Source organism: Mustela putorius, unplaced genomic scaffold, assembly GCF_011764305.1.
Source record: "Mustela putorius furo isolate JIRA1106 unplaced genomic scaffold, ASM1176430v1.1 tig00003976_pilon_pilon_pilon, whole genome shotgun sequence".
Classification (NCBI taxonomy): domain Eukaryota; kingdom Metazoa; phylum Chordata; class Mammalia; order Carnivora; family Mustelidae; genus Mustela; species Mustela putorius.
The window spans coordinates 4,409,587-4,430,021 of NW_025422118.1; the positions used below are offsets into that span (position 1 = coordinate 4,409,587).

Consider the following 20,435-nt stretch of genomic DNA (forward strand, 5'->3'; position numbering starts at 1 on the left):
AAGTCTTCCCTCTTCTCCCTTTTCTGTATTTCTAAGGAAGAAGAAAGGAGTTCACCAGCCAAGTCAAAGAAGATGAGAATATTCACAGAACAGTCAGTGAACCAGCTCAGTGATGCTTTCAAATGGAAGGCTTTTCCAGGACGGGTTGGTGGATGGACTGGACTGACCCCCAGGCAACCTCTTACAGGAAGAAGAGTACCCCCCACCCCACTCCCAAGCCAGTAAAAAGTTCTGACTTCCCTCTTTATATGCTTTTCCCTTTCCTCTGCTTCTCATAGTCAGCAATCCATTTTCCAATCCCACCACGTTCTGAATCAGCAGGCCAGAATGACCTAAAACACAACTCACCAGGAGCCCTCCCAGGAAGCACAACAGGGACGCTCCATACACTTCCCCTTGAACTTGATTCAAACTCAAACTCTCAGTTCAAGTTGTGGTTAGTCAGCCAAGGTGTGAGAAGAGGAAGGGGGAACCGGGTCTCCACAGGCTCCTGGGAAAGCCCCTGCTGTCGGTGGAGCGTCTCCCCACCCCAAAGAGGCCACAAGCTGAAAAGAGGCACTGAGTCCCTCCAGAAAGAAGGACTCATACATACGGTGATCTTGCTGGCTTGGTTCAGGGCTTCCACCCAGTCCTTCAGATCCTTCTGGTCATTAGCTTGAAGAAAATACCTCTGAGAGAGGGCATTGATGACTGCAATAATCATGGGGGAAGAAGAGAGAAAAACCCAGGTCAGAACACATGCAGGACAAAAAGACGCCATCAAAACTCAGGTGCCTGAGGTAGCAAGGTGGAGGTCTGCACAGAGCGAAGGCATCCGCCACGGTGCAAAGTCAGCGGCATGTGCATCTGGGAAGCAGCAGGCTGCAGCCACGCTCTCTCTCCAGAAGTGTGAATTGTTCCATTAAGCCATGAGAACAACACCTGTTGTTCATGTTTTAACCACCCCCTTCATGTGCTGTTGTACAGGGATGAGGCTTCTTGTCCGCCCTCAACAAGACACGAGCTTGAACTGCTTTCTAGAGGCACCAACAGATTGAGAGTCTCAATGGTACACATATCATTTTGGACCCAGTGCTCCTTGTTTCCACTGGCACAACTGGCCTGACTTAGGAGTCTTGCCTGTGGTCGGGAAATGGAACAAAGCTTGCCTGAGATCAAATCTGTGACCCTGACCTCATTCTCAACCTGTTCTTTCCTCTGAACCCTCTATGAAGTCAATCGTTTTACTTCTGCGTTCATTACTTATCTTGTTTAGATCTGCTGACCACAAAATCTAAGACAGTCATTTCTGAGCTTAGCAATGACACTTGAAAGAAATGGGACAACAAGAACACCAAAGAAGCCTGACCCAACCCGAAGTTGGGAGAGAAGACAGCTCAGTGACCACCTTATTCTCCGAGCATAAATTAGTCAGAACTACAGGAGGTGAGCTTCGTCGGGTAGACAGAGAATTCATTAGTTCATTCACTCATCTCACAAATATTACTGAGCATCCACTATGGGCCAGGAACAGCTGTATGTGCTGGGGATACAGCAGTGACAAAACAAAGGGACAGCCCTGCTTCATGGAGCTGACATGCAGAGCCACCCATATAAACAAGAGAAACTACTTGTTAGCATCTGTTTGTGGCACTTAGTACATTACCGAGAACACAGTAGGCGCCAAATAACAACTGATGATTTAATGAGTAGGAGCATCCACTGAGTGACTCTGCTTCCTGTGTCACTCCCAACTCTGGCACTCATGTGCCAGTGCCGAGACACTCAACAGGATACTCCTTTTCTATTGTTCCCCCAACTCCCCCACATCTCCACCTTTCCTGAGCGCACCGCGGCTGCGTCTGAGAGAAGGCTTCCCAGAAACGACCCGGAGATACCTGGACCCTGCCCTGCAGAGTCAGGAAAACCGAACCGTCACTGGTTCCTGTACCTCCGCCTTCCGGGACTATCTTCCCCGCAAGACCAAGGAAAGCAGTATCGCTGGAGACGTAGGCACGTCGCCATGACTGAAGTCACTCATAAACGCAGGGAGCAAGTCACATGTGATCACAGGACTGTCTCCACACGAAGAGGAAGTTGCTGCAGGACTGTTCAGAAAACCCAGCCCCCAGTTCAGTACTTACCAAAGCAAAATGGAGTTTTGGGTTTCTGCTTCGGTGTAGCTATGCTCACCTAAACCAAATAAAAAACAAAATAAGAACAGTTTTATAAGATGGTTATAAAGCATTTTTTTTTCACTTTTTTGGGGGGAGGGGCTGTAAAATTTTCTACACAAAAAAGAAGAGTATTTATGGGGCGCCTGGGTGGCTCAGTGGGTTACAGCCTCTGCCTTCGGCTCAGGTAATGATCTCAGGGTTCTGGGATCGAGCCCCGCATTGGGCTCTCTGCTCAGCAGGGAGCCTGCTTCCTCCTCTCCCTCTCTGCCTACTTGTGATCTCTGTCTGTCAAATAAATAAATAAAATCTTTAAAAAAAAAAAAAGAAGAGTATTTAAAACATACATAAACTTCTAAACAATAGTAATGAAGTGGAAACGCTCTACTCACCCTCCAGATGAAGAAATAGGCCATTACCAGTCCTATTCCTTAGATGTCCTTTGTGTGCTCCTCCCTGAAAGAATCTCCTCCCCACCCCTCAAGGGATAACCACTACCTGGCTGTCTCCCTTCATCTTCTTTGCAAAAACACTTTGGAAAGCCACCCGCTCCAACAAAATTCCCTTTGGACCACACAACCCGAACGTGGCCTATCACACTAGGAAGACCCCAGCCCTCTCTCTCGACCCCTGACCCCCTCCCTAAACCGTTCTCCAAATGAACAGTGGGATGGCTACAAATACACAGATTCCAATTAGAGCTCACAGGAAGGTCTGGCAGCATGCCAACGTCCATTTCTATCTACCCTGACTGCTTAACCCTGAAAATAGAGGAGGGAGCCCGAGGAATCAGAGCATACCTATGCATTTAAGGGAAGAGAAGAGAAGAAAGTAGAAATAGTTTTACAGCTCCTGTTGTGTTATCTCATCTTGTTTCTTCAATCCCACCTCTGGCATGTACACGCCTGACTGTGTACACAGATGAACCTGCCTCACTCTGATTCAAACATATAGAATGAATAAAGGAAAACCAATCATGTCCCCCATATGCCAAGACGGGACTGCCCTTGATGGAGTTCAGCTGAAGTCCCTGGAACAGGTCTCCACCACTATACCTGGGATTGCAAAGGAGGCACCTTCCCCCAAGACCCTAGGTTAGGAACTAGTCCCACATTCTCCTAATCCTCCTGTGGACAGCATTGTCTCAGTCCCCTTTCCAAGCAAGGGCCTTCTCCTACTTGTATGAGACCTGAAAAAAAGGCCTGCCCTCCAACATACAAAATGAACATAGCATACTCAACATCAATAAACAAATCACTAATGTCTACATAACATTCTACCAACCTCTTCGACAAGGATTTTAAGTGCCTACAACAAAGATGTCACATTAAGTCGACTTCATTAATGTTTCGTTAAACAGTCACAAAAATCTCATCACATTTGAAAATAATTAGTAGCTTTGATATTCTTAGTTCAAAAGAATCTTTGGATATGTGAGGTGATTGCTGCGAAATATAGCCAATCATGAATTAATGTGTTACTCAGCCAAATCACTCCAGAAATAAGACGACTGAAATCCTCTCGAATATTTTATAGCCAATTCTATTTAATGAGGGTATGGTTATATTCTGATCTGTTCACCAGGATGTAATGTGGAGGTCTTATGGCCTAAAGAAAGCCTTTCAACAGTCCTAAAAAATATAAAAATTCAGGCAAAGGTGAGCCCACCTCACAGACTACCCAACTTCAGGCATGTCTTCACCATCCCCAGAACCCACTCCCCAGAGCTCCATGACATCCTAAGTTCTGGTCCCTGTGCCGCCTTGTTTTGGGGGTTCTGGATCCGAGGATTCCACCTGAACCACAGCACACACTGTTAAGCTGCTTGTGTCTGACGTCCTGATCTGTCAATGACTCGGTTTCTGGCTCTTTCCCTTGGCATCCTTGTTCCTCCTCAGGTCCCTTGTGCCCAGAACACCTGCATGGCCTGGCCTCCGTGCCCATGTGGCTCTGACCAGCAGAGAGCAGGCTGACCCTCAGAACCCACATATCGCTCGGCTTCCTTCCAACTGTAAGCTTTAGAATGGCTGTGAAAAGCTGGGCACTCAGACCCTCACTGGCTTACGAGAAGACTCACCCCTTTCTCCCAGAAACTGACATCACTGACCAGACAAAGCACCACGGGCAGAGACTTTTCACCAGGTTGGATGACAAATGGTCCACAGTGACCACAACTTTTTAGCAGCCTATACTGAAGGAATGCTACCAGCATGCTTAGTACAACAACCTAAGCGATCACCTGGCTTTTCGTTTGTTTTTAGAGGTTTATCCCGTTTTCAGTCAGGGGACATCAGAGATTACATACAGGCACACCTATAATTTGCCTCAGGCCCAACCACAGAAGCATTACTTGGCAAAGCAGCTAGCTCCTTGCTGAATCAACCAGACATCAGTTCTAGTTCTGCCCTGTGGGCCCTTTAGCAAGGGTTAGACCCTCAGTGTCTCTGATCAGCTTCCCAAGTAGCAGAACCAGAGTGCAATTACTATTTTCCTTCTTATCATCACAGAATGGCAAAAGAGGAAAATGAAATTCTATCTACCTGGGCTGCGTCCCTCGGGGAGAAGGGCTGAAGTACGGGCCTCATTTACTATGGAAAGGTAGCTCTGGCCTCACCCTGATATCCTGGGGACGGTGACAGCAGAGTCCCTCTTCCCCTGGGAGGTATGAGCCCTCTGGCCTCCACCCCACCTCATGCTGGTAATCAGACCAGACTGTGCAGCCTCCCTCAGATGTAGTGAAGGACCAGAGGATCCTGAAAAAGCATGTCTCAGAGACCAGCTACAGGGAGGGCACCCAAGGGCTACCATCCCCCTGCTGGAGGTGACCACAGTTAAGTAGCTGCGTAGCCGTGGTTGACTGGTGGGTCCTGAGTTATGCAAGCAGCGAGAGGAGGTCAGGATGTGAGGGGTGGAATGGGCACGGGTCAACCAGAGAGTGACGCAGACAAGGCCACTCTACAGCTCAACAGACTCTCAGGAACTTGCTCTTATCAGATCAAACACAGACCACAGCGGCAGCAAACTCATCAGTGGCAGGGCACTGCTAGCCAGCCCCATCCTGTCTGCCCCTGGCCGGAAGTGGAGCTGGGGCCCCTCTGGTAGAAGCAGCAGCAGCAGCAGAAGGTCTTGAAGTTCTGGGGTGGCTCTGCCCTAGTGTCCAGACGCCCTTGCCTCATGAGGTGGCATCAAGAGCAGAGGAAGCCGCGGTCAACTACACAGAATGACTGGAAGGGTTCTAAGCAGTGGTCTCTGGACCAGCTTCCGGAGGTCAATGAGCCCTGAAATTACAGGCAGACCAGGGTTGTACACACATACATACTTCACCTGGGGTCCATGATCTTCACCCAGCACTCAAAAGGATCTGTGACCACCACCACCACTACCACAAGAAGTTAAGAACCAGTGTTCTTGGAAGGTCTTCCTTATAACTAACTGAGGGCAAGCCCTGACAGAGCGGGGCACAGCCGGGGATGGGACACGGGGGCTGGCTGTATAGAGGAGAAGAGCCTCAGGCAAGGCGGGAAGGTGGTGGCACCAAGCCCACCTTACATCATTTTCCAGTTTGCCCAAACCTGGTTCTGCTGCCATCAGTGCCCCGGAGGACATCAAGTCAAGGACTTTCACCTCTGTCAGCCTTTCTGAAGCATCATCCCAACACACACCCTCAAGAAAGAGCGACAGAACAGCACCCCTGTACAGAGACCACACGTACACAGCAAGCCAGGTCGACACTACGGTAAAATGCTGTCCTCTGGGAGGGACTACCCAAAGGTTCACAAGAAATAAGCTGGAATGCTGAATTTGATGCCAGTGGCCCCGCTAAATGGGTTTCTGGGAAAACCCCTGCTTTCTGGCACTGAGTCAGGTAGGAGTTAAAGGCTCACTGCTCTATGTAACCTGACCCCTGGGGCAGCTGCAGTGGGGTGTGTGTGTGTGTGTGTGTGTGTGTGCAAAAACACCCACCCAGGCCTGCATCTCTCCAGAAGGGCTAAGAAACAGGTCCATCCTTTCTAAATGAGACAGCTTCCAAAGCTGAGAATTCTAAAAACCCTCATACGAGCTGCATTTATAAATCGTGATTCAGCAAGAGACAGTATTCACTTTTCCCCCAATTTAAAAAAAAAAGAAAAGAAAGAAAAAAGTCTCCCACCAAACCAAACTCTCTCCAACAGGAGGTTTGGAGTTTCACTAATAATGAGGTTCTCTACTCCGCCTCTCTGATTCTGTTCCTCCAAACCTCCTAGAAAAAGACCTCATGAGCCCCCACCAAGACCGGACAGGAGAGGGGAAGGCCCAGGCCTCCGGCCCGCCCGGCCCCAGAGGCAGCCACATCTCTCACCACAAGGCAAGCACAAATTGCCCACAGCTGCGCTAGCAAAGCTTCACTTTAAGCCCTGCCCCCTTCCCCTGAGGTCATTATCTCCTCTCTCTAATCCGCTCAGACCCTGCCCTGCATCTTCTGCCTCTGTGCCCAGCGGTATCGGCTAGCCCTTGTGTCTGCTCGCCCTGCCTCCAGCCCCTGTGGCGGCTGCCACCTCCAAACCAGCCCCCGCCAGCTGCGACAGGCGGCTGGACCCAAGGGTTCCCAAAGCTCACTCAGATCAGGGTCCCCCCCAACCTGGGAGAACATGGACAAGGAAGCAGAGATCCCCAAGAGGCCCGATATGAAGGGTGCGTGGGGAGAACAGGACTTCCGGAACCTTCGTGCTGGCTGGGTGCCACCTGGCTCTTCTCACTGGACAAAGAGTTCCTCTTTCAGGCGAGGCTCTAAATCCCCAGCCTTTTTTATCTCTGCTGCATCACAGGTCAGCACTGGAGCCTGCTCCGGGGGCGGGGGTGGGCCGCTGAAAGCAGCTCAGTGCCGCAGCTCTGCGTGGGCATCACCAACCAGCCCGCGGTCTCTCCCCCGCCACCCCCCCCAACCCCAGTATCTCAGCTCCAAAGAGGGGCTGCTCTTTCTCTGTCTGCACTAACCGACCGGAGGTGTTCTGTCCGGCCTGCCTGCCAGGCTCTCCAACAGTCATCTGGCGGCTGAACAGTTCCCTGGCACAACCGAGTGCCTTTCCGGGGCTCTCCTAGCCTTCCCTCCACAGTCATCCTGTCCCCACCCTTTGTGAGCTGCTCCTGTGGAACAATACCCTTTGGGAGAATCTTTTCTAGTCACTGTGAGTTTTGCAGTTGTTTGGTACTTTTTGTCCCAATGACGATAAAAGGTCATGCCCGACTCCTACCCCAGCACCTAGTCCTCCTTGGCAGGAGCTGGAAGCATCACTGACCACTGTGTCCCCGGAGTAAGAGGCTTCAGGCTCACCCTCCAAGAACCTGCTAACCTCACTCCACCCAGCACCGGTCAGCAGCAAAGCTTCCAAAGGGAGGACAGGGGAGCACTTCACTGCCCAGGCAACACACCCAAATGCTAATGCCCGAAGAATTTGACATTTCTCATTTAGATACGAAACCTACTTAGAGAACGTGAATCCCCAGAGTTCCAGGCGGACATTACCTTCGAGATGTAGGTCAGCTGCAAAGATCCAACGGCGCCTGCCCCCATGGCCAGGTTCTGAAAGACACATGTTTTTCATTTTTAAGAAGCATGATGCTATGTGAGGCACTGGAAACAGCACTAAGAGACAGAAGACCAAAACGCTAGTCCTGGCTTTGCAACCTTGACCAAGCCACTTACCCACATTCTTTAGCTCACTCTCCTCCGTAAAATGGTGATAATTCTTACCATGGCTATGTTGACACAAACGTTATCCTTGGCCTTGCTTACTACAGCGGGGTGTCTCCTAGGATGGTGGTTAGAAGCGTGAGCTCTACCATCTGAGTGAGGCAGTTCCTTAACCACTATGCCTCAGTTTTCCTTTCTGTAAAAATATGGATACTAACGGTACCTACCTCACAAGGCAGTCATGAGGATGAGTAAATTCATGTAAGGGCACTTGCAATCATCCCCGGGACATAGATGACTCTCAGCAAGTATTAGCTATTATATTTTTTTTCTTTCCTGATGGCTCTAGTCCCCTTGTTAGCTTGGTCCTGCTTTATGCCACTTCAAATTGTTTTTGTAATAAACAGAGTACATATTCACACAATACAGAATTTTTTTGAAAAAATCCAGCTATTTAGTTTATTTCACAGGATTATTATGAATACCAACTGGAATGATGTCTGTATGCCATAAAACACTAAATAAATGTCCTAGTAAAACATCAAGAAACCCACAGGCACCTGGTCGGGCAATATTCTGTCCTAGCACAATCTCCCCGGCTTGCTTATTTCTCCGCTGTCAGAAACGAAGCAATGAAGACACAGGGATGACAGCACACCGAAGAAATGAACATGATTAGAAACCTCAGCCATGAAGTTTCTTATTTATACATTGGAAAATCTACTCCCCCAGGGACCTTAAGAACCTGTCCAGAGCTCCTGGTGCCCCTTAAGTTGCTGCAGAAGTCTCAGAGAATAATCTTGAAGCCCCCAGTTATTGGGGGTTATCTCAAAGCAATAAGGGAAACAAATCTTAGATAAGGAGAATTTAGTAAATTTCCTAAAAGGTTAGCAGTGAAATGACCCGTCATTCCAGGAGACTGCCCTTAAGAAGTATTTTAGACAGTAGGGAAGAGCCCTTCTAGGCCCGATGATCTAAACTAACATACATCACCTGAAGCAAATGCAATATGTGAAATTTTCTACACACAAGAAAATGGATGGGAACAATACCACGATAAAAGGAGTCTCAGAGCCCTTAAATTGTAGACTAAGAAATTCAGAAAGGATGTGTTGCCACCTATCCCCCCCCTTTTTAAAAGATTTTATTTATTTATTCGACAAAGAGAGATCACAAGTAGGCAGAGAGGCAGGCAGAGAGAGAGAGGAGGAAGCAGGCTCCCAGCTGAGCAGAGAGCCCGATGCAGGGCTCGATCCCAGGACCCTGAGACCATGACCTGAGACGAAGGCAGCAGCTTAACCCACTGAGCCACCCAGGCGCCCCCCCCAGCCTTTTTTCTTAACAAATGAGGTCATAAATCTAAATGCTGCCTTTAGGTAATCAGATTAGAATTTCAAATATGGACGATCTGATTTATACATTTTTTTCAGATATACAGTGATTGCATTTTGCTGACTTTTAAGAACACCTCTATTCGATAAAGAGAGATAGGCCCTGCATCCCTAAATCAGAGTCCACGAAGGAGCCACAGGCACTCCAAAAGGCCACTGAGCAACTGCCACTGCCCCAAGGAGAACCGAGAGCCGCTCTGGGCAGACAGCTCCGCACAGAGTAAGGCTGCCTCGAAGGACCACAGGGCCACCAGCCTCTCCAGGACACGGAGCACCTAGCCCACTCCCAGCCCCCACCTAGCCCACTCCCAGCCCCCCATCACAAAGGGAGGGGCTTTGTGAGTGAGGGGATTGGTCCAAGGTCACATAATTGGAGGCAGAACTTGAACTACAAAGCTCAGGTCATCTGACTTCAACCCAATGCGTTCCAAGCAGCACGATAAAAATCTTAGAAAAGATTGGGCTGTTGGAATTCTAGCTGTGACATTATCGCCCTGTGACTGCAGGCAAGTTTCTCTGCCTATAAAAGGGGGACAATAAACCCTCCTTGGGTGGTTGTGAGGATTACATGAAAATACATAAGGAGAGCCTAGCCTATGGCAGCTCCTCTCCCCGACCCACGACAACGCTAATTACAAGACGCAGAGGCCAAGTCTCAGGGCTGGTGTTGCACAACTCACTCTCATCACCCCAAACCACAGCCCAAAGGCCTCCAGAGCCCATCTGGAATTATGAGTGATGAAGTGGAATTTGGGGAACCATTCGGACACTAACCCACACGTAATGACAGATAGGAGTGGGTCAGATTTCAACTACTTCATCCCCTCCGCCCTCCAGGGCTGCTCCACCCTCCGTCCCATTCCCACCCCCCCCACCACCCCCCGCCCTCTCCCCCCACCCCCCTTCAGCTCTCCCACTGCAGAAAGACAGAGGAGCAGCTCTCCTGGCTGGTTACCTGGGGGCGGGGGGCGCCTTCACCTCCCTTACCCACCACCCACCCCACAGCGTGCTCACATGTACCTCCCTCTCCACCATGAGAAGCTAGGAAAATATGACGAGTGTGTATAAATGCAGTCCCCGCCCCCCTGCCAACTTCCTCCCCACCCAGGCGGAGAGGAATGACAGGAGAAAACAGCCCCAGGATCCCAGAGCCTTGATCAGGAGTGATGGCTCAGTGTCCACTCCGATTGCTGGACCTGGGAGATTCACTGTGACAGCTTGCTGCCAGGGTGGCAGCCCCAGGCAGAAACTTCCTGGTCAAGAAGGAATGTACCAGCATGTCTGAGCTGGAGACCACGGCAGCCAGTCATCTGGCGGGGAACGCCAAGAAACAAACAGCACCCGAGGCGGGGCAGTGTGTCAAAGACTAGGCAAGCGGCCTCTCCAGGACACGGCCAGTCTCGACCTCCAGGGAGCCGATAAGAGGATCCACCTTCACAAAGCTTCTCCGGGCTGCAGTCTATCCCGGCCTCTCCTATCTCTGAATCCCTGCACACCCGTCCTGCTCCAGCTGTGGTGCACACCACACTCTCCTGGGGAGTATGTTTGCAAAAGGCCCAGGCTCAGACCTCACCCGAAAAACACTGAATCATAGTCAAATGGAACATGGTCAGAACATGCACATTTTTCAGATGTTCCCAAGGGATCCCTACACAAGCCCAGGTCTGAGAACGACTGCTCTACATGACAAAATCTAGCCCTTGGTTCTAGATCGGCGTATCCCTTTCTGCGAGATTAAGTCTCTTCTTGCCAGATTTTAAGCACATTGAGGACATGAGTAGGATCTTATTCCTCTCTATAGCAGGCTCCTCAATTTTTATTTATTTGTTATTTTTTAAAGATCTATTTATTTTGAGAGAGAGAGAGAGAGCCTGTGTGCACTAGTCGGGGTGGGGCGACAGAGGGAGAAGGAGAGAGAATCCCAAGCAGACTCCCCACTGAGCACAGAGCCCAAAGCAGGGATCCACCCCAGGACCCTGAGATCATGACTGGAGCAGAAATCAGGAGTCAGATGTTTAACCGACCAAGCCACCCCAGGCAATTTTTAAGCAAAAACGCTATTTGCACAGTGGTTAAGTTCCCAGACCAGTCCCCCCAAAATCCTGCTACACTCCGTACCGAAGACCTCCCACCCACCCCTGGCAAACCACCTTTCTTTGGAGAGGTTTGTTCATGTTTTAAACTGGGCTGTCACTTGAGTTTACAGTTACCACGACCTCAGGCAGGGTTCCTGAGGGACAGGAATCGGGCGGAGGGGCATTAAAGGACCGAGCCCCAGCAAGACGAGAGAGTCAAGGGCTTGGGGAGAGGCCTGGGACGCCTCCGACATGAGAACATCTGAGCAGACGCGGAGGGAAGGCGAGGCTGGCCTGCAGGAAGGCGGCTTATGGGAACCACCTGCGGATGTTTTCACACAAACTCGCATCCACGCCTCACTCCCGGGGCTCTAACTGATCCGGGACAGGGCCCAGGCACCTGCATGTTTTTCAAGCGTCCCAGTGATTCCAGGGTGCTGCCCATTTTGAGGACCCCCCGCTGCACGCTTGGGCTGGTCCTGCTGACTCTGCACAGAGATGCCAGCTGGTGAGAAAGCCACGCCTAGCGGCAGCCCACAGAGTGACCTTGGCTACTGCAGCAACTGTAAACAGGGAGGGAGGGGCAGGCAGAGGGAAAGGGGATCCCAGTGCCATGCGTGGCCCGCAGCCATTGGACGTGAGGACGTCTGTAACTCAGGAGCATTCTCAATTTTCTGAAACAATGCAGGGCACAGGGCAGGTTCCCATTCTTTTATGAAGACACTGCCAACACCTTGCTTTTCACTCATGTGTTCTTCTGCACCAAGGGCCTCTAAGAAGCTCCCGCTCCCCATGAGGGGCAAGCGTCGAGTTTATGCTTTTCCAGCACCAAGGAAGGAGCCAAGAGGCCCACACAGAGATGTGACAGACCTCCCGTAGTAAGCCTTTTTCCAGAAGCCACATTATCTCTTGTCGAAATAGAAAATTTTACCCTAGGAATGTCTCCTACTCCCTTTCCCATCTTCTAATGCGAGTAATGAGGAGCACAGAAATGACTAACGACAGAGTCATAAATTCACAGAGCAACAACACTAACGGGTTCTGGTGATCCCGTATCATTTGCCACAGGAGTCCTCGAAGACTCAAGGTGGGAAAATGACTTCCTCAAGGAGCTGAATAAAGACAGAGCTTGTAACTCCCACCATTGAATCCAGCACTTCAGCAAATCACAGTCTGAGGAAGGAAAAAGTAAACTAGTGTCTATTTAGAGTCAATTTTGCACCAGGCCAGGCTGCTAGGTAGTCCTGCACATTGTCACTTAATCCTAACAATCCCATTTTACAGATGAAGAAAGTTAACACCTGAGCAGGTGAAGCAGCTTGCCCAAAGTCACACAGGCAGTGAGCAGTCAGGCCAGTGTTCAAACCCAACCCCTTCCTGATTCTCCAATCTCACACGCTTTCCCTCTACACCATGCCACCTCCCGGGAGACAAACCTTCAAATGTACAAGGACCTGCTCATTATCTAAGAGTTGGTTATCAATGAAAGGTAAATACAAGAGCAGGACCGGCAGGGTTACACCGGAGGAAGCCCTCCACAGTTGCCCAAGCTGGGAAGGGCAGGCACTGGCCAAACTGGCTCTTGGGTGCCAAACTCCGAAAGACCAGAGATTTGGAGTGGAAGGGGGAAAGGAAAGATGCTGATGCTTTCTTACCTTCTTTCATATCCCCCAGGGTGCCTAGCAGAACACATCAGGCCGTCAAAACCAGCTTGCTGGTCAATGAGTGGGAGGAGGAGGAAGGACTGTTTATGGAAATCCCACAGAGAGGCCATGAGCCAACATGGCTGCCCATAGGCTGAAACCACAACTCAAACCACCAGAAACCGAGGCCAGACACAGACTCTCAGAAAAGAAAGACTCACCTAGGAAGAGTTGTGTGATAGGAACGGAGGGGAGAGCATAGCTCCCTCTGCCCCACACTCCACAGCCCTCGCCCCAGAATGGGAGAGTAACTGAAGGAAAGTAACCAAGCTATTATTCCCAGGCATTAGGTGACCCAGACAGTGGCCTGACCTGTTGCTCTGGTATCAAACATATCTCCTCCCCTCCATTCTGTAGCTCCACTTCCTGATACTAACTTGAGGAAGGATGAAATGCCCAAGGCTACTCTCCTCATTCTCTAGGTCAAAATACACATGCAACACTCGCCTTCCAGAAAAGTCAACTCTGCATCATGAACCACTGTGTTGGTGCAGGGCTTGCATTCTATCACCTGGAAGCCTCCTCTCTGCTGACTGTTGACACGCATCCACACCAGCTTCAGCCAGGATGGATTGTATGACGGGTACGTCTCTTGACTTACCCGTCCCTCCCCCAGTCCTAGTGATAGTGACCTAAAGACACGATCCAAGGTCAGGGCTCTAGATAATCCCCAGGACATGTTTGGGGTCCCAGACTCCAACTACCAGCCCCTGAAATGGTTCTGAAACTTCAAACTCAGTAAGCCAAGACCTTCACCCATGTGCTCAAGGCAGCCTCCTCCACACCTGCATCAAACTCGGGGTCATGGCCCCTCTGTCCTGGAACCGGCTCCATTCGCCACTGCCCTATGCCTGCCAGCGGCTCTGGCTTCTCTTCTGGTCAGCCTGACACTAACCCTCTGACTGCTCTCCTCCACCCTCCCATCAGTCACCGAGCCTGACATTTTTTTCCTTCACGTGGCCTCTAGATCTGTCCCTTCCTCTCTATTCCCTGTGCACCACTGCCACTGACATTACAGGACGCCCAAGACAAATCCTCGCTGTCAGCAAATGACATCTCAGTAATACTCCAGAGTTTATGTAAGCATTTTCACATACATTGCTTTATTTAATCTTCACAGCAACTATGTCAGAGATAGAGATAATTAATATCATTACCCTTGTTTTACAGATGAGAACACAAGGCTCAAAAAATTGGGCGTTTCCCTAATTAAAGTACACATCAGTTGTCCTGAGTACAAGGGATACAAACTAAGAAAATGGGCTTGAGAGCAAAAATCGAATATGCAGCCCCCTCCTAAATGTACAGTTGCCTGCTCTGCCTTGGAGACATCATTTGAATAATAAAATGGCATTCTTTTGTATATAAATAGTTACATAAATACATTTAAAAAAAACAATAAATATATCAAACACCAAAGGTTGACATCTCAAAGCCGAACATTAATAACAATAAAACCAAAGACAAATTTTAAGAAAACTTAGAACAGTTTCACCACAGTTCCACTTGGTAAAACCTTGGCTAAATTTCACAGCTTCCCTCTCCTTTTGTTGGTTAGACTTTAAACACCGAGGAGCAGCGTTATGCACACAATTGTCCTAGAGTGCCTGTTGGTTTTCACTTCCTTTTAATTTAGACAGAGTACCATCTTTTTTTTTTTTAAAGATTTTATTTATTTATTTGACAGAGAGAGATCACAAGTAGATGGAGAAGCAGGCAGAGAGAGAGATAGAGGGAAGCAGGCTCCCTGCTGAGCAGAGAGCCCGATGTGGGACTCGATCCCAGGACCCTGAGATCATGACCTGAGCTGAAGGCAGTGGCTCAACCCACTGAGCCACCCAGGCGCCCGACAAAGTACCATCTTAATGATAAAGAAGACAAGGATTGTTTTTAAAAACACACAAAGGGCTCCTGGGTGGCTCAGTGGGTTAAAGCCTCTGCCTTCAGCTCAGGTCATGATCTCAGGGTCCTGGGATCGAGCCCCACATCGGGCTCTCTGCTCAGCAGGGAGCCTGCTTCCTCCTCTCTCTCTGCCTGCCTCTCTGCCTACTTGTGATCGCTGTCAAATAAATAAATAAAATCTTTAAAAAATAAACACACAAAATTACTGTAGTATTTTTATGTCAATTCTCAACAAATCCCTACATAATTTTAATTCTAAAAAAAAAAAAAAAAAAAACCAAAACTGAGTAACAATTTTCCCTTAGCAGAATTTACATTATGGTAAAAGTACAGACCTGTCGCTTGAAATCTTTTAGAAATTTTTCCAAAGGAATTCTGCCTCCTGCCTCTAACAGAGAGTATGGACAAAAGTCTGCCAGAGAGTCTACTTGGCCCTTGAAATCATTTGACTACATGGAAAGTTAATATAACAATAACACAAAATCCACGATTAAAAACACCTTGCTCAAACAATTGCTCAAGTTCTAAACATTCTCATGAAGCTATATGCAGAGAACAACTCTGGACAGACACACAAATTGGTAATGTCAGCTGCCTCTGACTAGGCTGCCTCTAACTAGGCGACTATGTGGCTGGCGGACAGGACTGGGAGCTAGGAACCTGTCAGTAGATCTGCGATCCTACATTTTGAATTTTGTACTATGTGCATGTATTGGCTATTTTTTTTTAATATTTTATTTATTGACAGAGAGAGACGAGATCACAAGTAGGCAGAGAGGCAGGCAGAGAGAGAGGAGGAAGCAGGCTCCCTGCTGAGCAGAGAGCCCGACGCGGGGCTTGATCCCAGGATCCTGAGATCATGACCTGAGCTGAAGGCAGAGGCTTAACCCACTGAGCCACCCAGGCGCCCCTGTATTGGCTATTTTTATTTTTAAGTTATCTTAATGGTCCTTGGCATTTTGGCCGGGTGAAGCCTATGATGCAAAAATCTTTTTTTTTTTTTAAGATTTTATTTACTTATTTGACAGATAGAGATCACAAGTAGGCAGAGAGGCAGGCAGGGGTGGGGGGTGGGGTGGGGGGCAGGAGGCTCTCTGCTGAGCAGAGAGCCTGATGTGGGGCTCGATCCCAGGACTTGGAGATCATGACCTGAGCCGAAGGCAGAGGCTTAACCCACGGAGCCACTCAGGCACCCCTGCAAAAATCTTTTAGATATTGATGGATTCAGCCAAATTTTACTCAAGGAAACTTCTGACAAAAACCCCACGATTTAAAAAATATATATACCAATTTTCATCTAGCCTTTACGACAAAACTTGTATCCGTTTATTTGTATGTTTTAGGTATTCCTACCACGCTTCTGTATTTTTCCTACTAAAATATCCAGATATCCATCTTTTTTTTTTTCTAAAGACTTTTATTCATCTATTTGATGGACAGAGATCACAAGTAGGCAGAGAAGCACACACAGAAAGAGAGGAAGGGAAGCAGGCTCCCCGCCGAGCAGAGAGCCTGATGTGGGGCTTGATCCCAGGACCCTGGGATCATGACCTGGACCAAAGGCAGAGGCTTTAACCCACTGAACCACCCAGGCGCCCCGCAGATATCCATCTTTTTGTGAACACAGCTCAAGTTCCTTGCTCTTTTCAATGAAACAACTGCTTTCAGATTTAAAAAAAGCAAAGGGCTCTCACCGTGGCCCCAGAGTTGGCAGGAGAGACACCATCTACCTGCATGTTACAATGATCCGTAATTCGCATCATGGCCTTTGGAAAGTAAAAGCGCCTGAGTACTTTTTGGCTATGGAGAGAAAATTCACTTTACAGAGTAGATTTGACAAGAACAGCCACCTCGTGCAGCAGTACGTTCGGGCTTCTGTTCCGCCTTCGTTCAGGGCTATATAATTTAGTCTTGCAGTTGCTTAGCCAAATGGGCCTCACGAGGGTGGAGCATAAACATCGCTGTGCAACTAGAACATGGTTAGTCACTCTGCAGGCCACGGTCATAAAGCACAGCCTAATTAAGGTATTTTATCTCCTCTCTCATGATAGGGACCAACACTAAATTAAAATACAGGTACTGGAGCCATAATAACACAGTAATGTTTCCAGGGACATCCAGCCTATGTTTGCTTCTGTTCAAGGACTATCTGTGTGCTGATATTGTCAGCCTATTGATTTTTAAGTGCATTAGCTGTATCAGGGGCCATTAGCAATAATGTCAAAACTTTCCGTTTATAGGGGTCCTTTCCAGCTGATGGGTTTCATCCCACATCGGTCTGGTGTCACCACTGCCTCTATCAAAAACCTGGATTTCATACTTCACTGCATCAACTCTATAAATTCTGTGCGACATCTAGGGCCGTACCTGGTCCATGCAGGCTGACCCTGGAATGAGCACCTGTTGTATGTCCCGTGAGCAGAGGGCAGCCCTCCGGCTTCCGGAGCTATTTTGCCCTCAATTATAGAGCCGAAACCAGGGACTGTCCAGTGGGGTACACCACTCTGGAGGCCTAACTTACTTCGAGCCCCACTGCAGCATCGGGCTGAGGCCTACTGTTTGCGAACGTCTGTTTGAGCTCAGACCACTGTCCAGCTTCCTCTGCTTCCCTGTCCTGCTTCCCAGCTCTCTTGACAGTTTCCAGAAGAACATTTCCTTAAGAAAAACTTGGCACAGGGGCACCTGCGTGGCTCAGTCAGTTAAGCATCTGACTGCGGTCAGTCAGGTCATGATCTCAGGGTCCTGGGCTGGAGCCCCACATTAGGATGCCCCTCCCGTCAGTCAGGTCATGATCTCAGGGTCCTGGGCTGGAGCCCTACAACAGGATGCGCCTCCCATCAGTCAGGTCATGATCTCGGGGTCCTGGGCTGGAGCCCGACATCAGGATGCCCCTCCCTCCACTCGCGTGCACTCTCTCAAATAAATAAAATCTTGAGAAAAAGAAAAAGAAAAGAAAGAAAAAGAAAGAACTTGGCACAAATCCTCATCTCGGCGCCTGATTCCTGGTCTTGGGATCTTCTTCTGGAGAACCTGACCTTAGATCCCCTCTGACCAGGCAAGCTCACCTTCCTCCTTGGTGCTGCCTCTGCTCCCAAATGACCGCCACTGCCCTCACACAGAAATACCCTCCTCTTCCCGTGCCGCTCTGCCTGGGACAGGGGGCATAACGATCAAAGGAGGTACTGTAAGTGAAAACACATCTAACCCTATAAAATGTCCTACAAATGGAAATCACTGGTGGTAATGCTTTGTCTCACCCATCCTTCCATATCTGGATCCAGCACCACCCCCTCCAAGAACGGGGGCCCCCACTCTCCCTGCCACATTTTTTTTCATCATCCATCTTCTCACCTACAGCGTTAAGCTCCATGAAGGTAAAGATTTGGTCTACTCACTGTTGGAGGAATGAAATACATTCACAGGATGTATTTATGCATTCAACAAATATGCGTTAAGGAATGTTTCAGGAATTAAAGGGCTGAAAGCCATGTTAAAAGTCATCTAGAGTACCTATAGCCTGGAGAGGATAAATAACTTCCTTAACATACAAAATAACTTCGTGGCAGATTCTTGATCTCTTATCTCCCAGACCTAAGGACTTCCCATCTGAGGCCCCAGCTTGAGGCCCTGCAACTTTTTAGATGGGCAGCTACAGAGGAAAATGGCAGCCCCTTCTCCTTCAACCAAACGGCTGGCATCTGGGCCACTGAACTCAACAATAGGCTTTCTGACAAGAAAGGTGCACCGAGATTTTTAGCACCACAGTTATGGGTATTGTTTTCATCTCTCCAACTAAGCCTGAATCCCTGGTGGCAAAGACTTACTGAATCCACCTCCCACAGGATCCGGGGGATCATGCACAGGGCTGAGCTCAGACGTCAGGAGGAGGAGAACACAGGGGAAGAGCGCAGACACCGGAGTCTCACCAACCTGGCCCCAACTCCAGCTCTAAACTTAGCTCCTGAGTGACCTTGAACAAAGGTGCCAAACTTCCGGCACCTTGCAGAGTTCTTCCAGAGGATAACAGCCCGAGTCCCAGGATCACAGGAAGGACGTCATGAGATGCTATACGTAAAGTCCTCTGCACTCAGTAAACATAACCAGCAGTTAACAGTACGTCGTAGCAGTGGGAGTGGTAGTAAAACCAGGCTCTATAAACACCTACCAAGTAGCTCTGACAGGCCAAGATCAGAGATGTGGGTTGAGAGAATCCCCTGCTATTAAGGAAGATAATTTTTATAGGGAAGAGGAGATGCCCGATAAAGTAAGACGGGCACTGACCAAACGCAGTGCCATGTCTCTCTCCTCCAGAACAGACCAACCCCCTCAGTTTGCTTTTGGAATTCAAACCCAATCCATGTGCTCCTGACTCTCGGCACTCTGCTTCACCTGCCTCTACAGTTCTTCTGCTTGACGGAGGCCCAGGGGAGAGGCCTGATCCCCAGAGAGCAGCATTGGGGTCTCTGCATTTTACAAGGGCCTCGCTTCTGACAGCCTCCCCACTTGGCCCCCTGGGGTGTGTTCATTCATCCAGTGAGCACACACTGACCAAGTGCTGGGCACTATGGATCAAAACCCAAGCCAGAGGAGAGCTCCCCACCCTCCAGGACCTCCTAGCTCTGAGCATCCTCCAGCTCCTCTTTCTTAATCAGAGACTCCTCCCTGCAGAAGCTTTCCTGCCTCCTAAGCAACATGAAGACGATGGTCTCATTAGCAGCAATAAAGGCAGGGAAGTAGAGTTAGAGATTGTCAGTGTCAGGATCCCAGCTCTGCCACTTTGCTTTCTTGTTGTGTAACTGTGGGCAAGTTCTTCCCCTCTCTGCCTCACCCACCTCACCTTTAGAATGAGGACAACAATACCTACCAATTAGACTTGTCAGAATGAAATGAAACCCCACTGAAGTTTTTTGAACAGTGCTTGCCACATAGTCATAAATGTTCATGAATACTATTTCACAACTTAAAAAAATAGCCACTCTCACATCTAGGATGGCTATTATTGGGCCACCAACCCAACAGAGAGCTAAGCCTACGATGGGAGAACTGAAAATGTTCGGATCTACTGCTCTGCTGCAGCAAGACTCTGCTTTTTCTGGCCAAGCCAGCTGGAATCTCTGCTTCCAGGGAAAAATGTAAAGACTCTCCAGCAGTGGCCACAAGTTCTATTTGGTAACTCAAACTCAAAGAAGGCTCGAGCTCCGAGAGCATCTTGAGAGCTGAGTCAGCAGGGAAGTGGAGGAGGGCTCCCTAGGTAGGGTAGGACCTGCTGCAGAGGCTGACCCCAGAGATCCCAGGGAGGCAGGCAGCCCATAGCGGAGCATTCAAGGTCAGGGCAGGTTCTAGAACCAAAGAACAGTCCAATCAGTGGGCAGGTCAGAGCAAGGGAAATCCCGACCACTGCCAGCTTTTGAAATCTGAGATGGTGACAATATGGCCCTGGGTGATCTGTCACTAGTAGCAAGACTCTCGGCCTGAGGTCCAGGATATGAAGGAGGGACAGCTCTCAGGGGCGATGGCTGGCAACAGTTAGTCAGGATTCC

General features: G+C 49.2%; 1 protein-coding gene across 3 annotated transcripts in view; it reads right to left on the reverse strand.

Annotated features, from left to right (window-relative positions):
- Window positions 1–20,435, reverse strand: part of PLEKHA2 (pleckstrin homology domain containing A2) — a 74,186-nt gene that overhangs the window by 25,922 nt on the left and 27,829 nt on the right. For all 3 annotated transcript variants that reach the window (XM_045070985.1, XM_004758207.3, XM_013059264.2), the window contains exons 3-5: window positions 7,657–7,713; window positions 2,124–2,172; window positions 593–690 (exon numbers count right to left, since the gene is read on the reverse strand). In XM_045070985.1, the coding sequence (XP_044926920.1) occupies window positions 593–690; window positions 2,124–2,172; window positions 7,657–7,713 (204 nt within the window). The remainder of the gene's footprint in view (window positions 1–592; window positions 691–2,123; window positions 2,173–7,656; window positions 7,714–20,435) is intronic.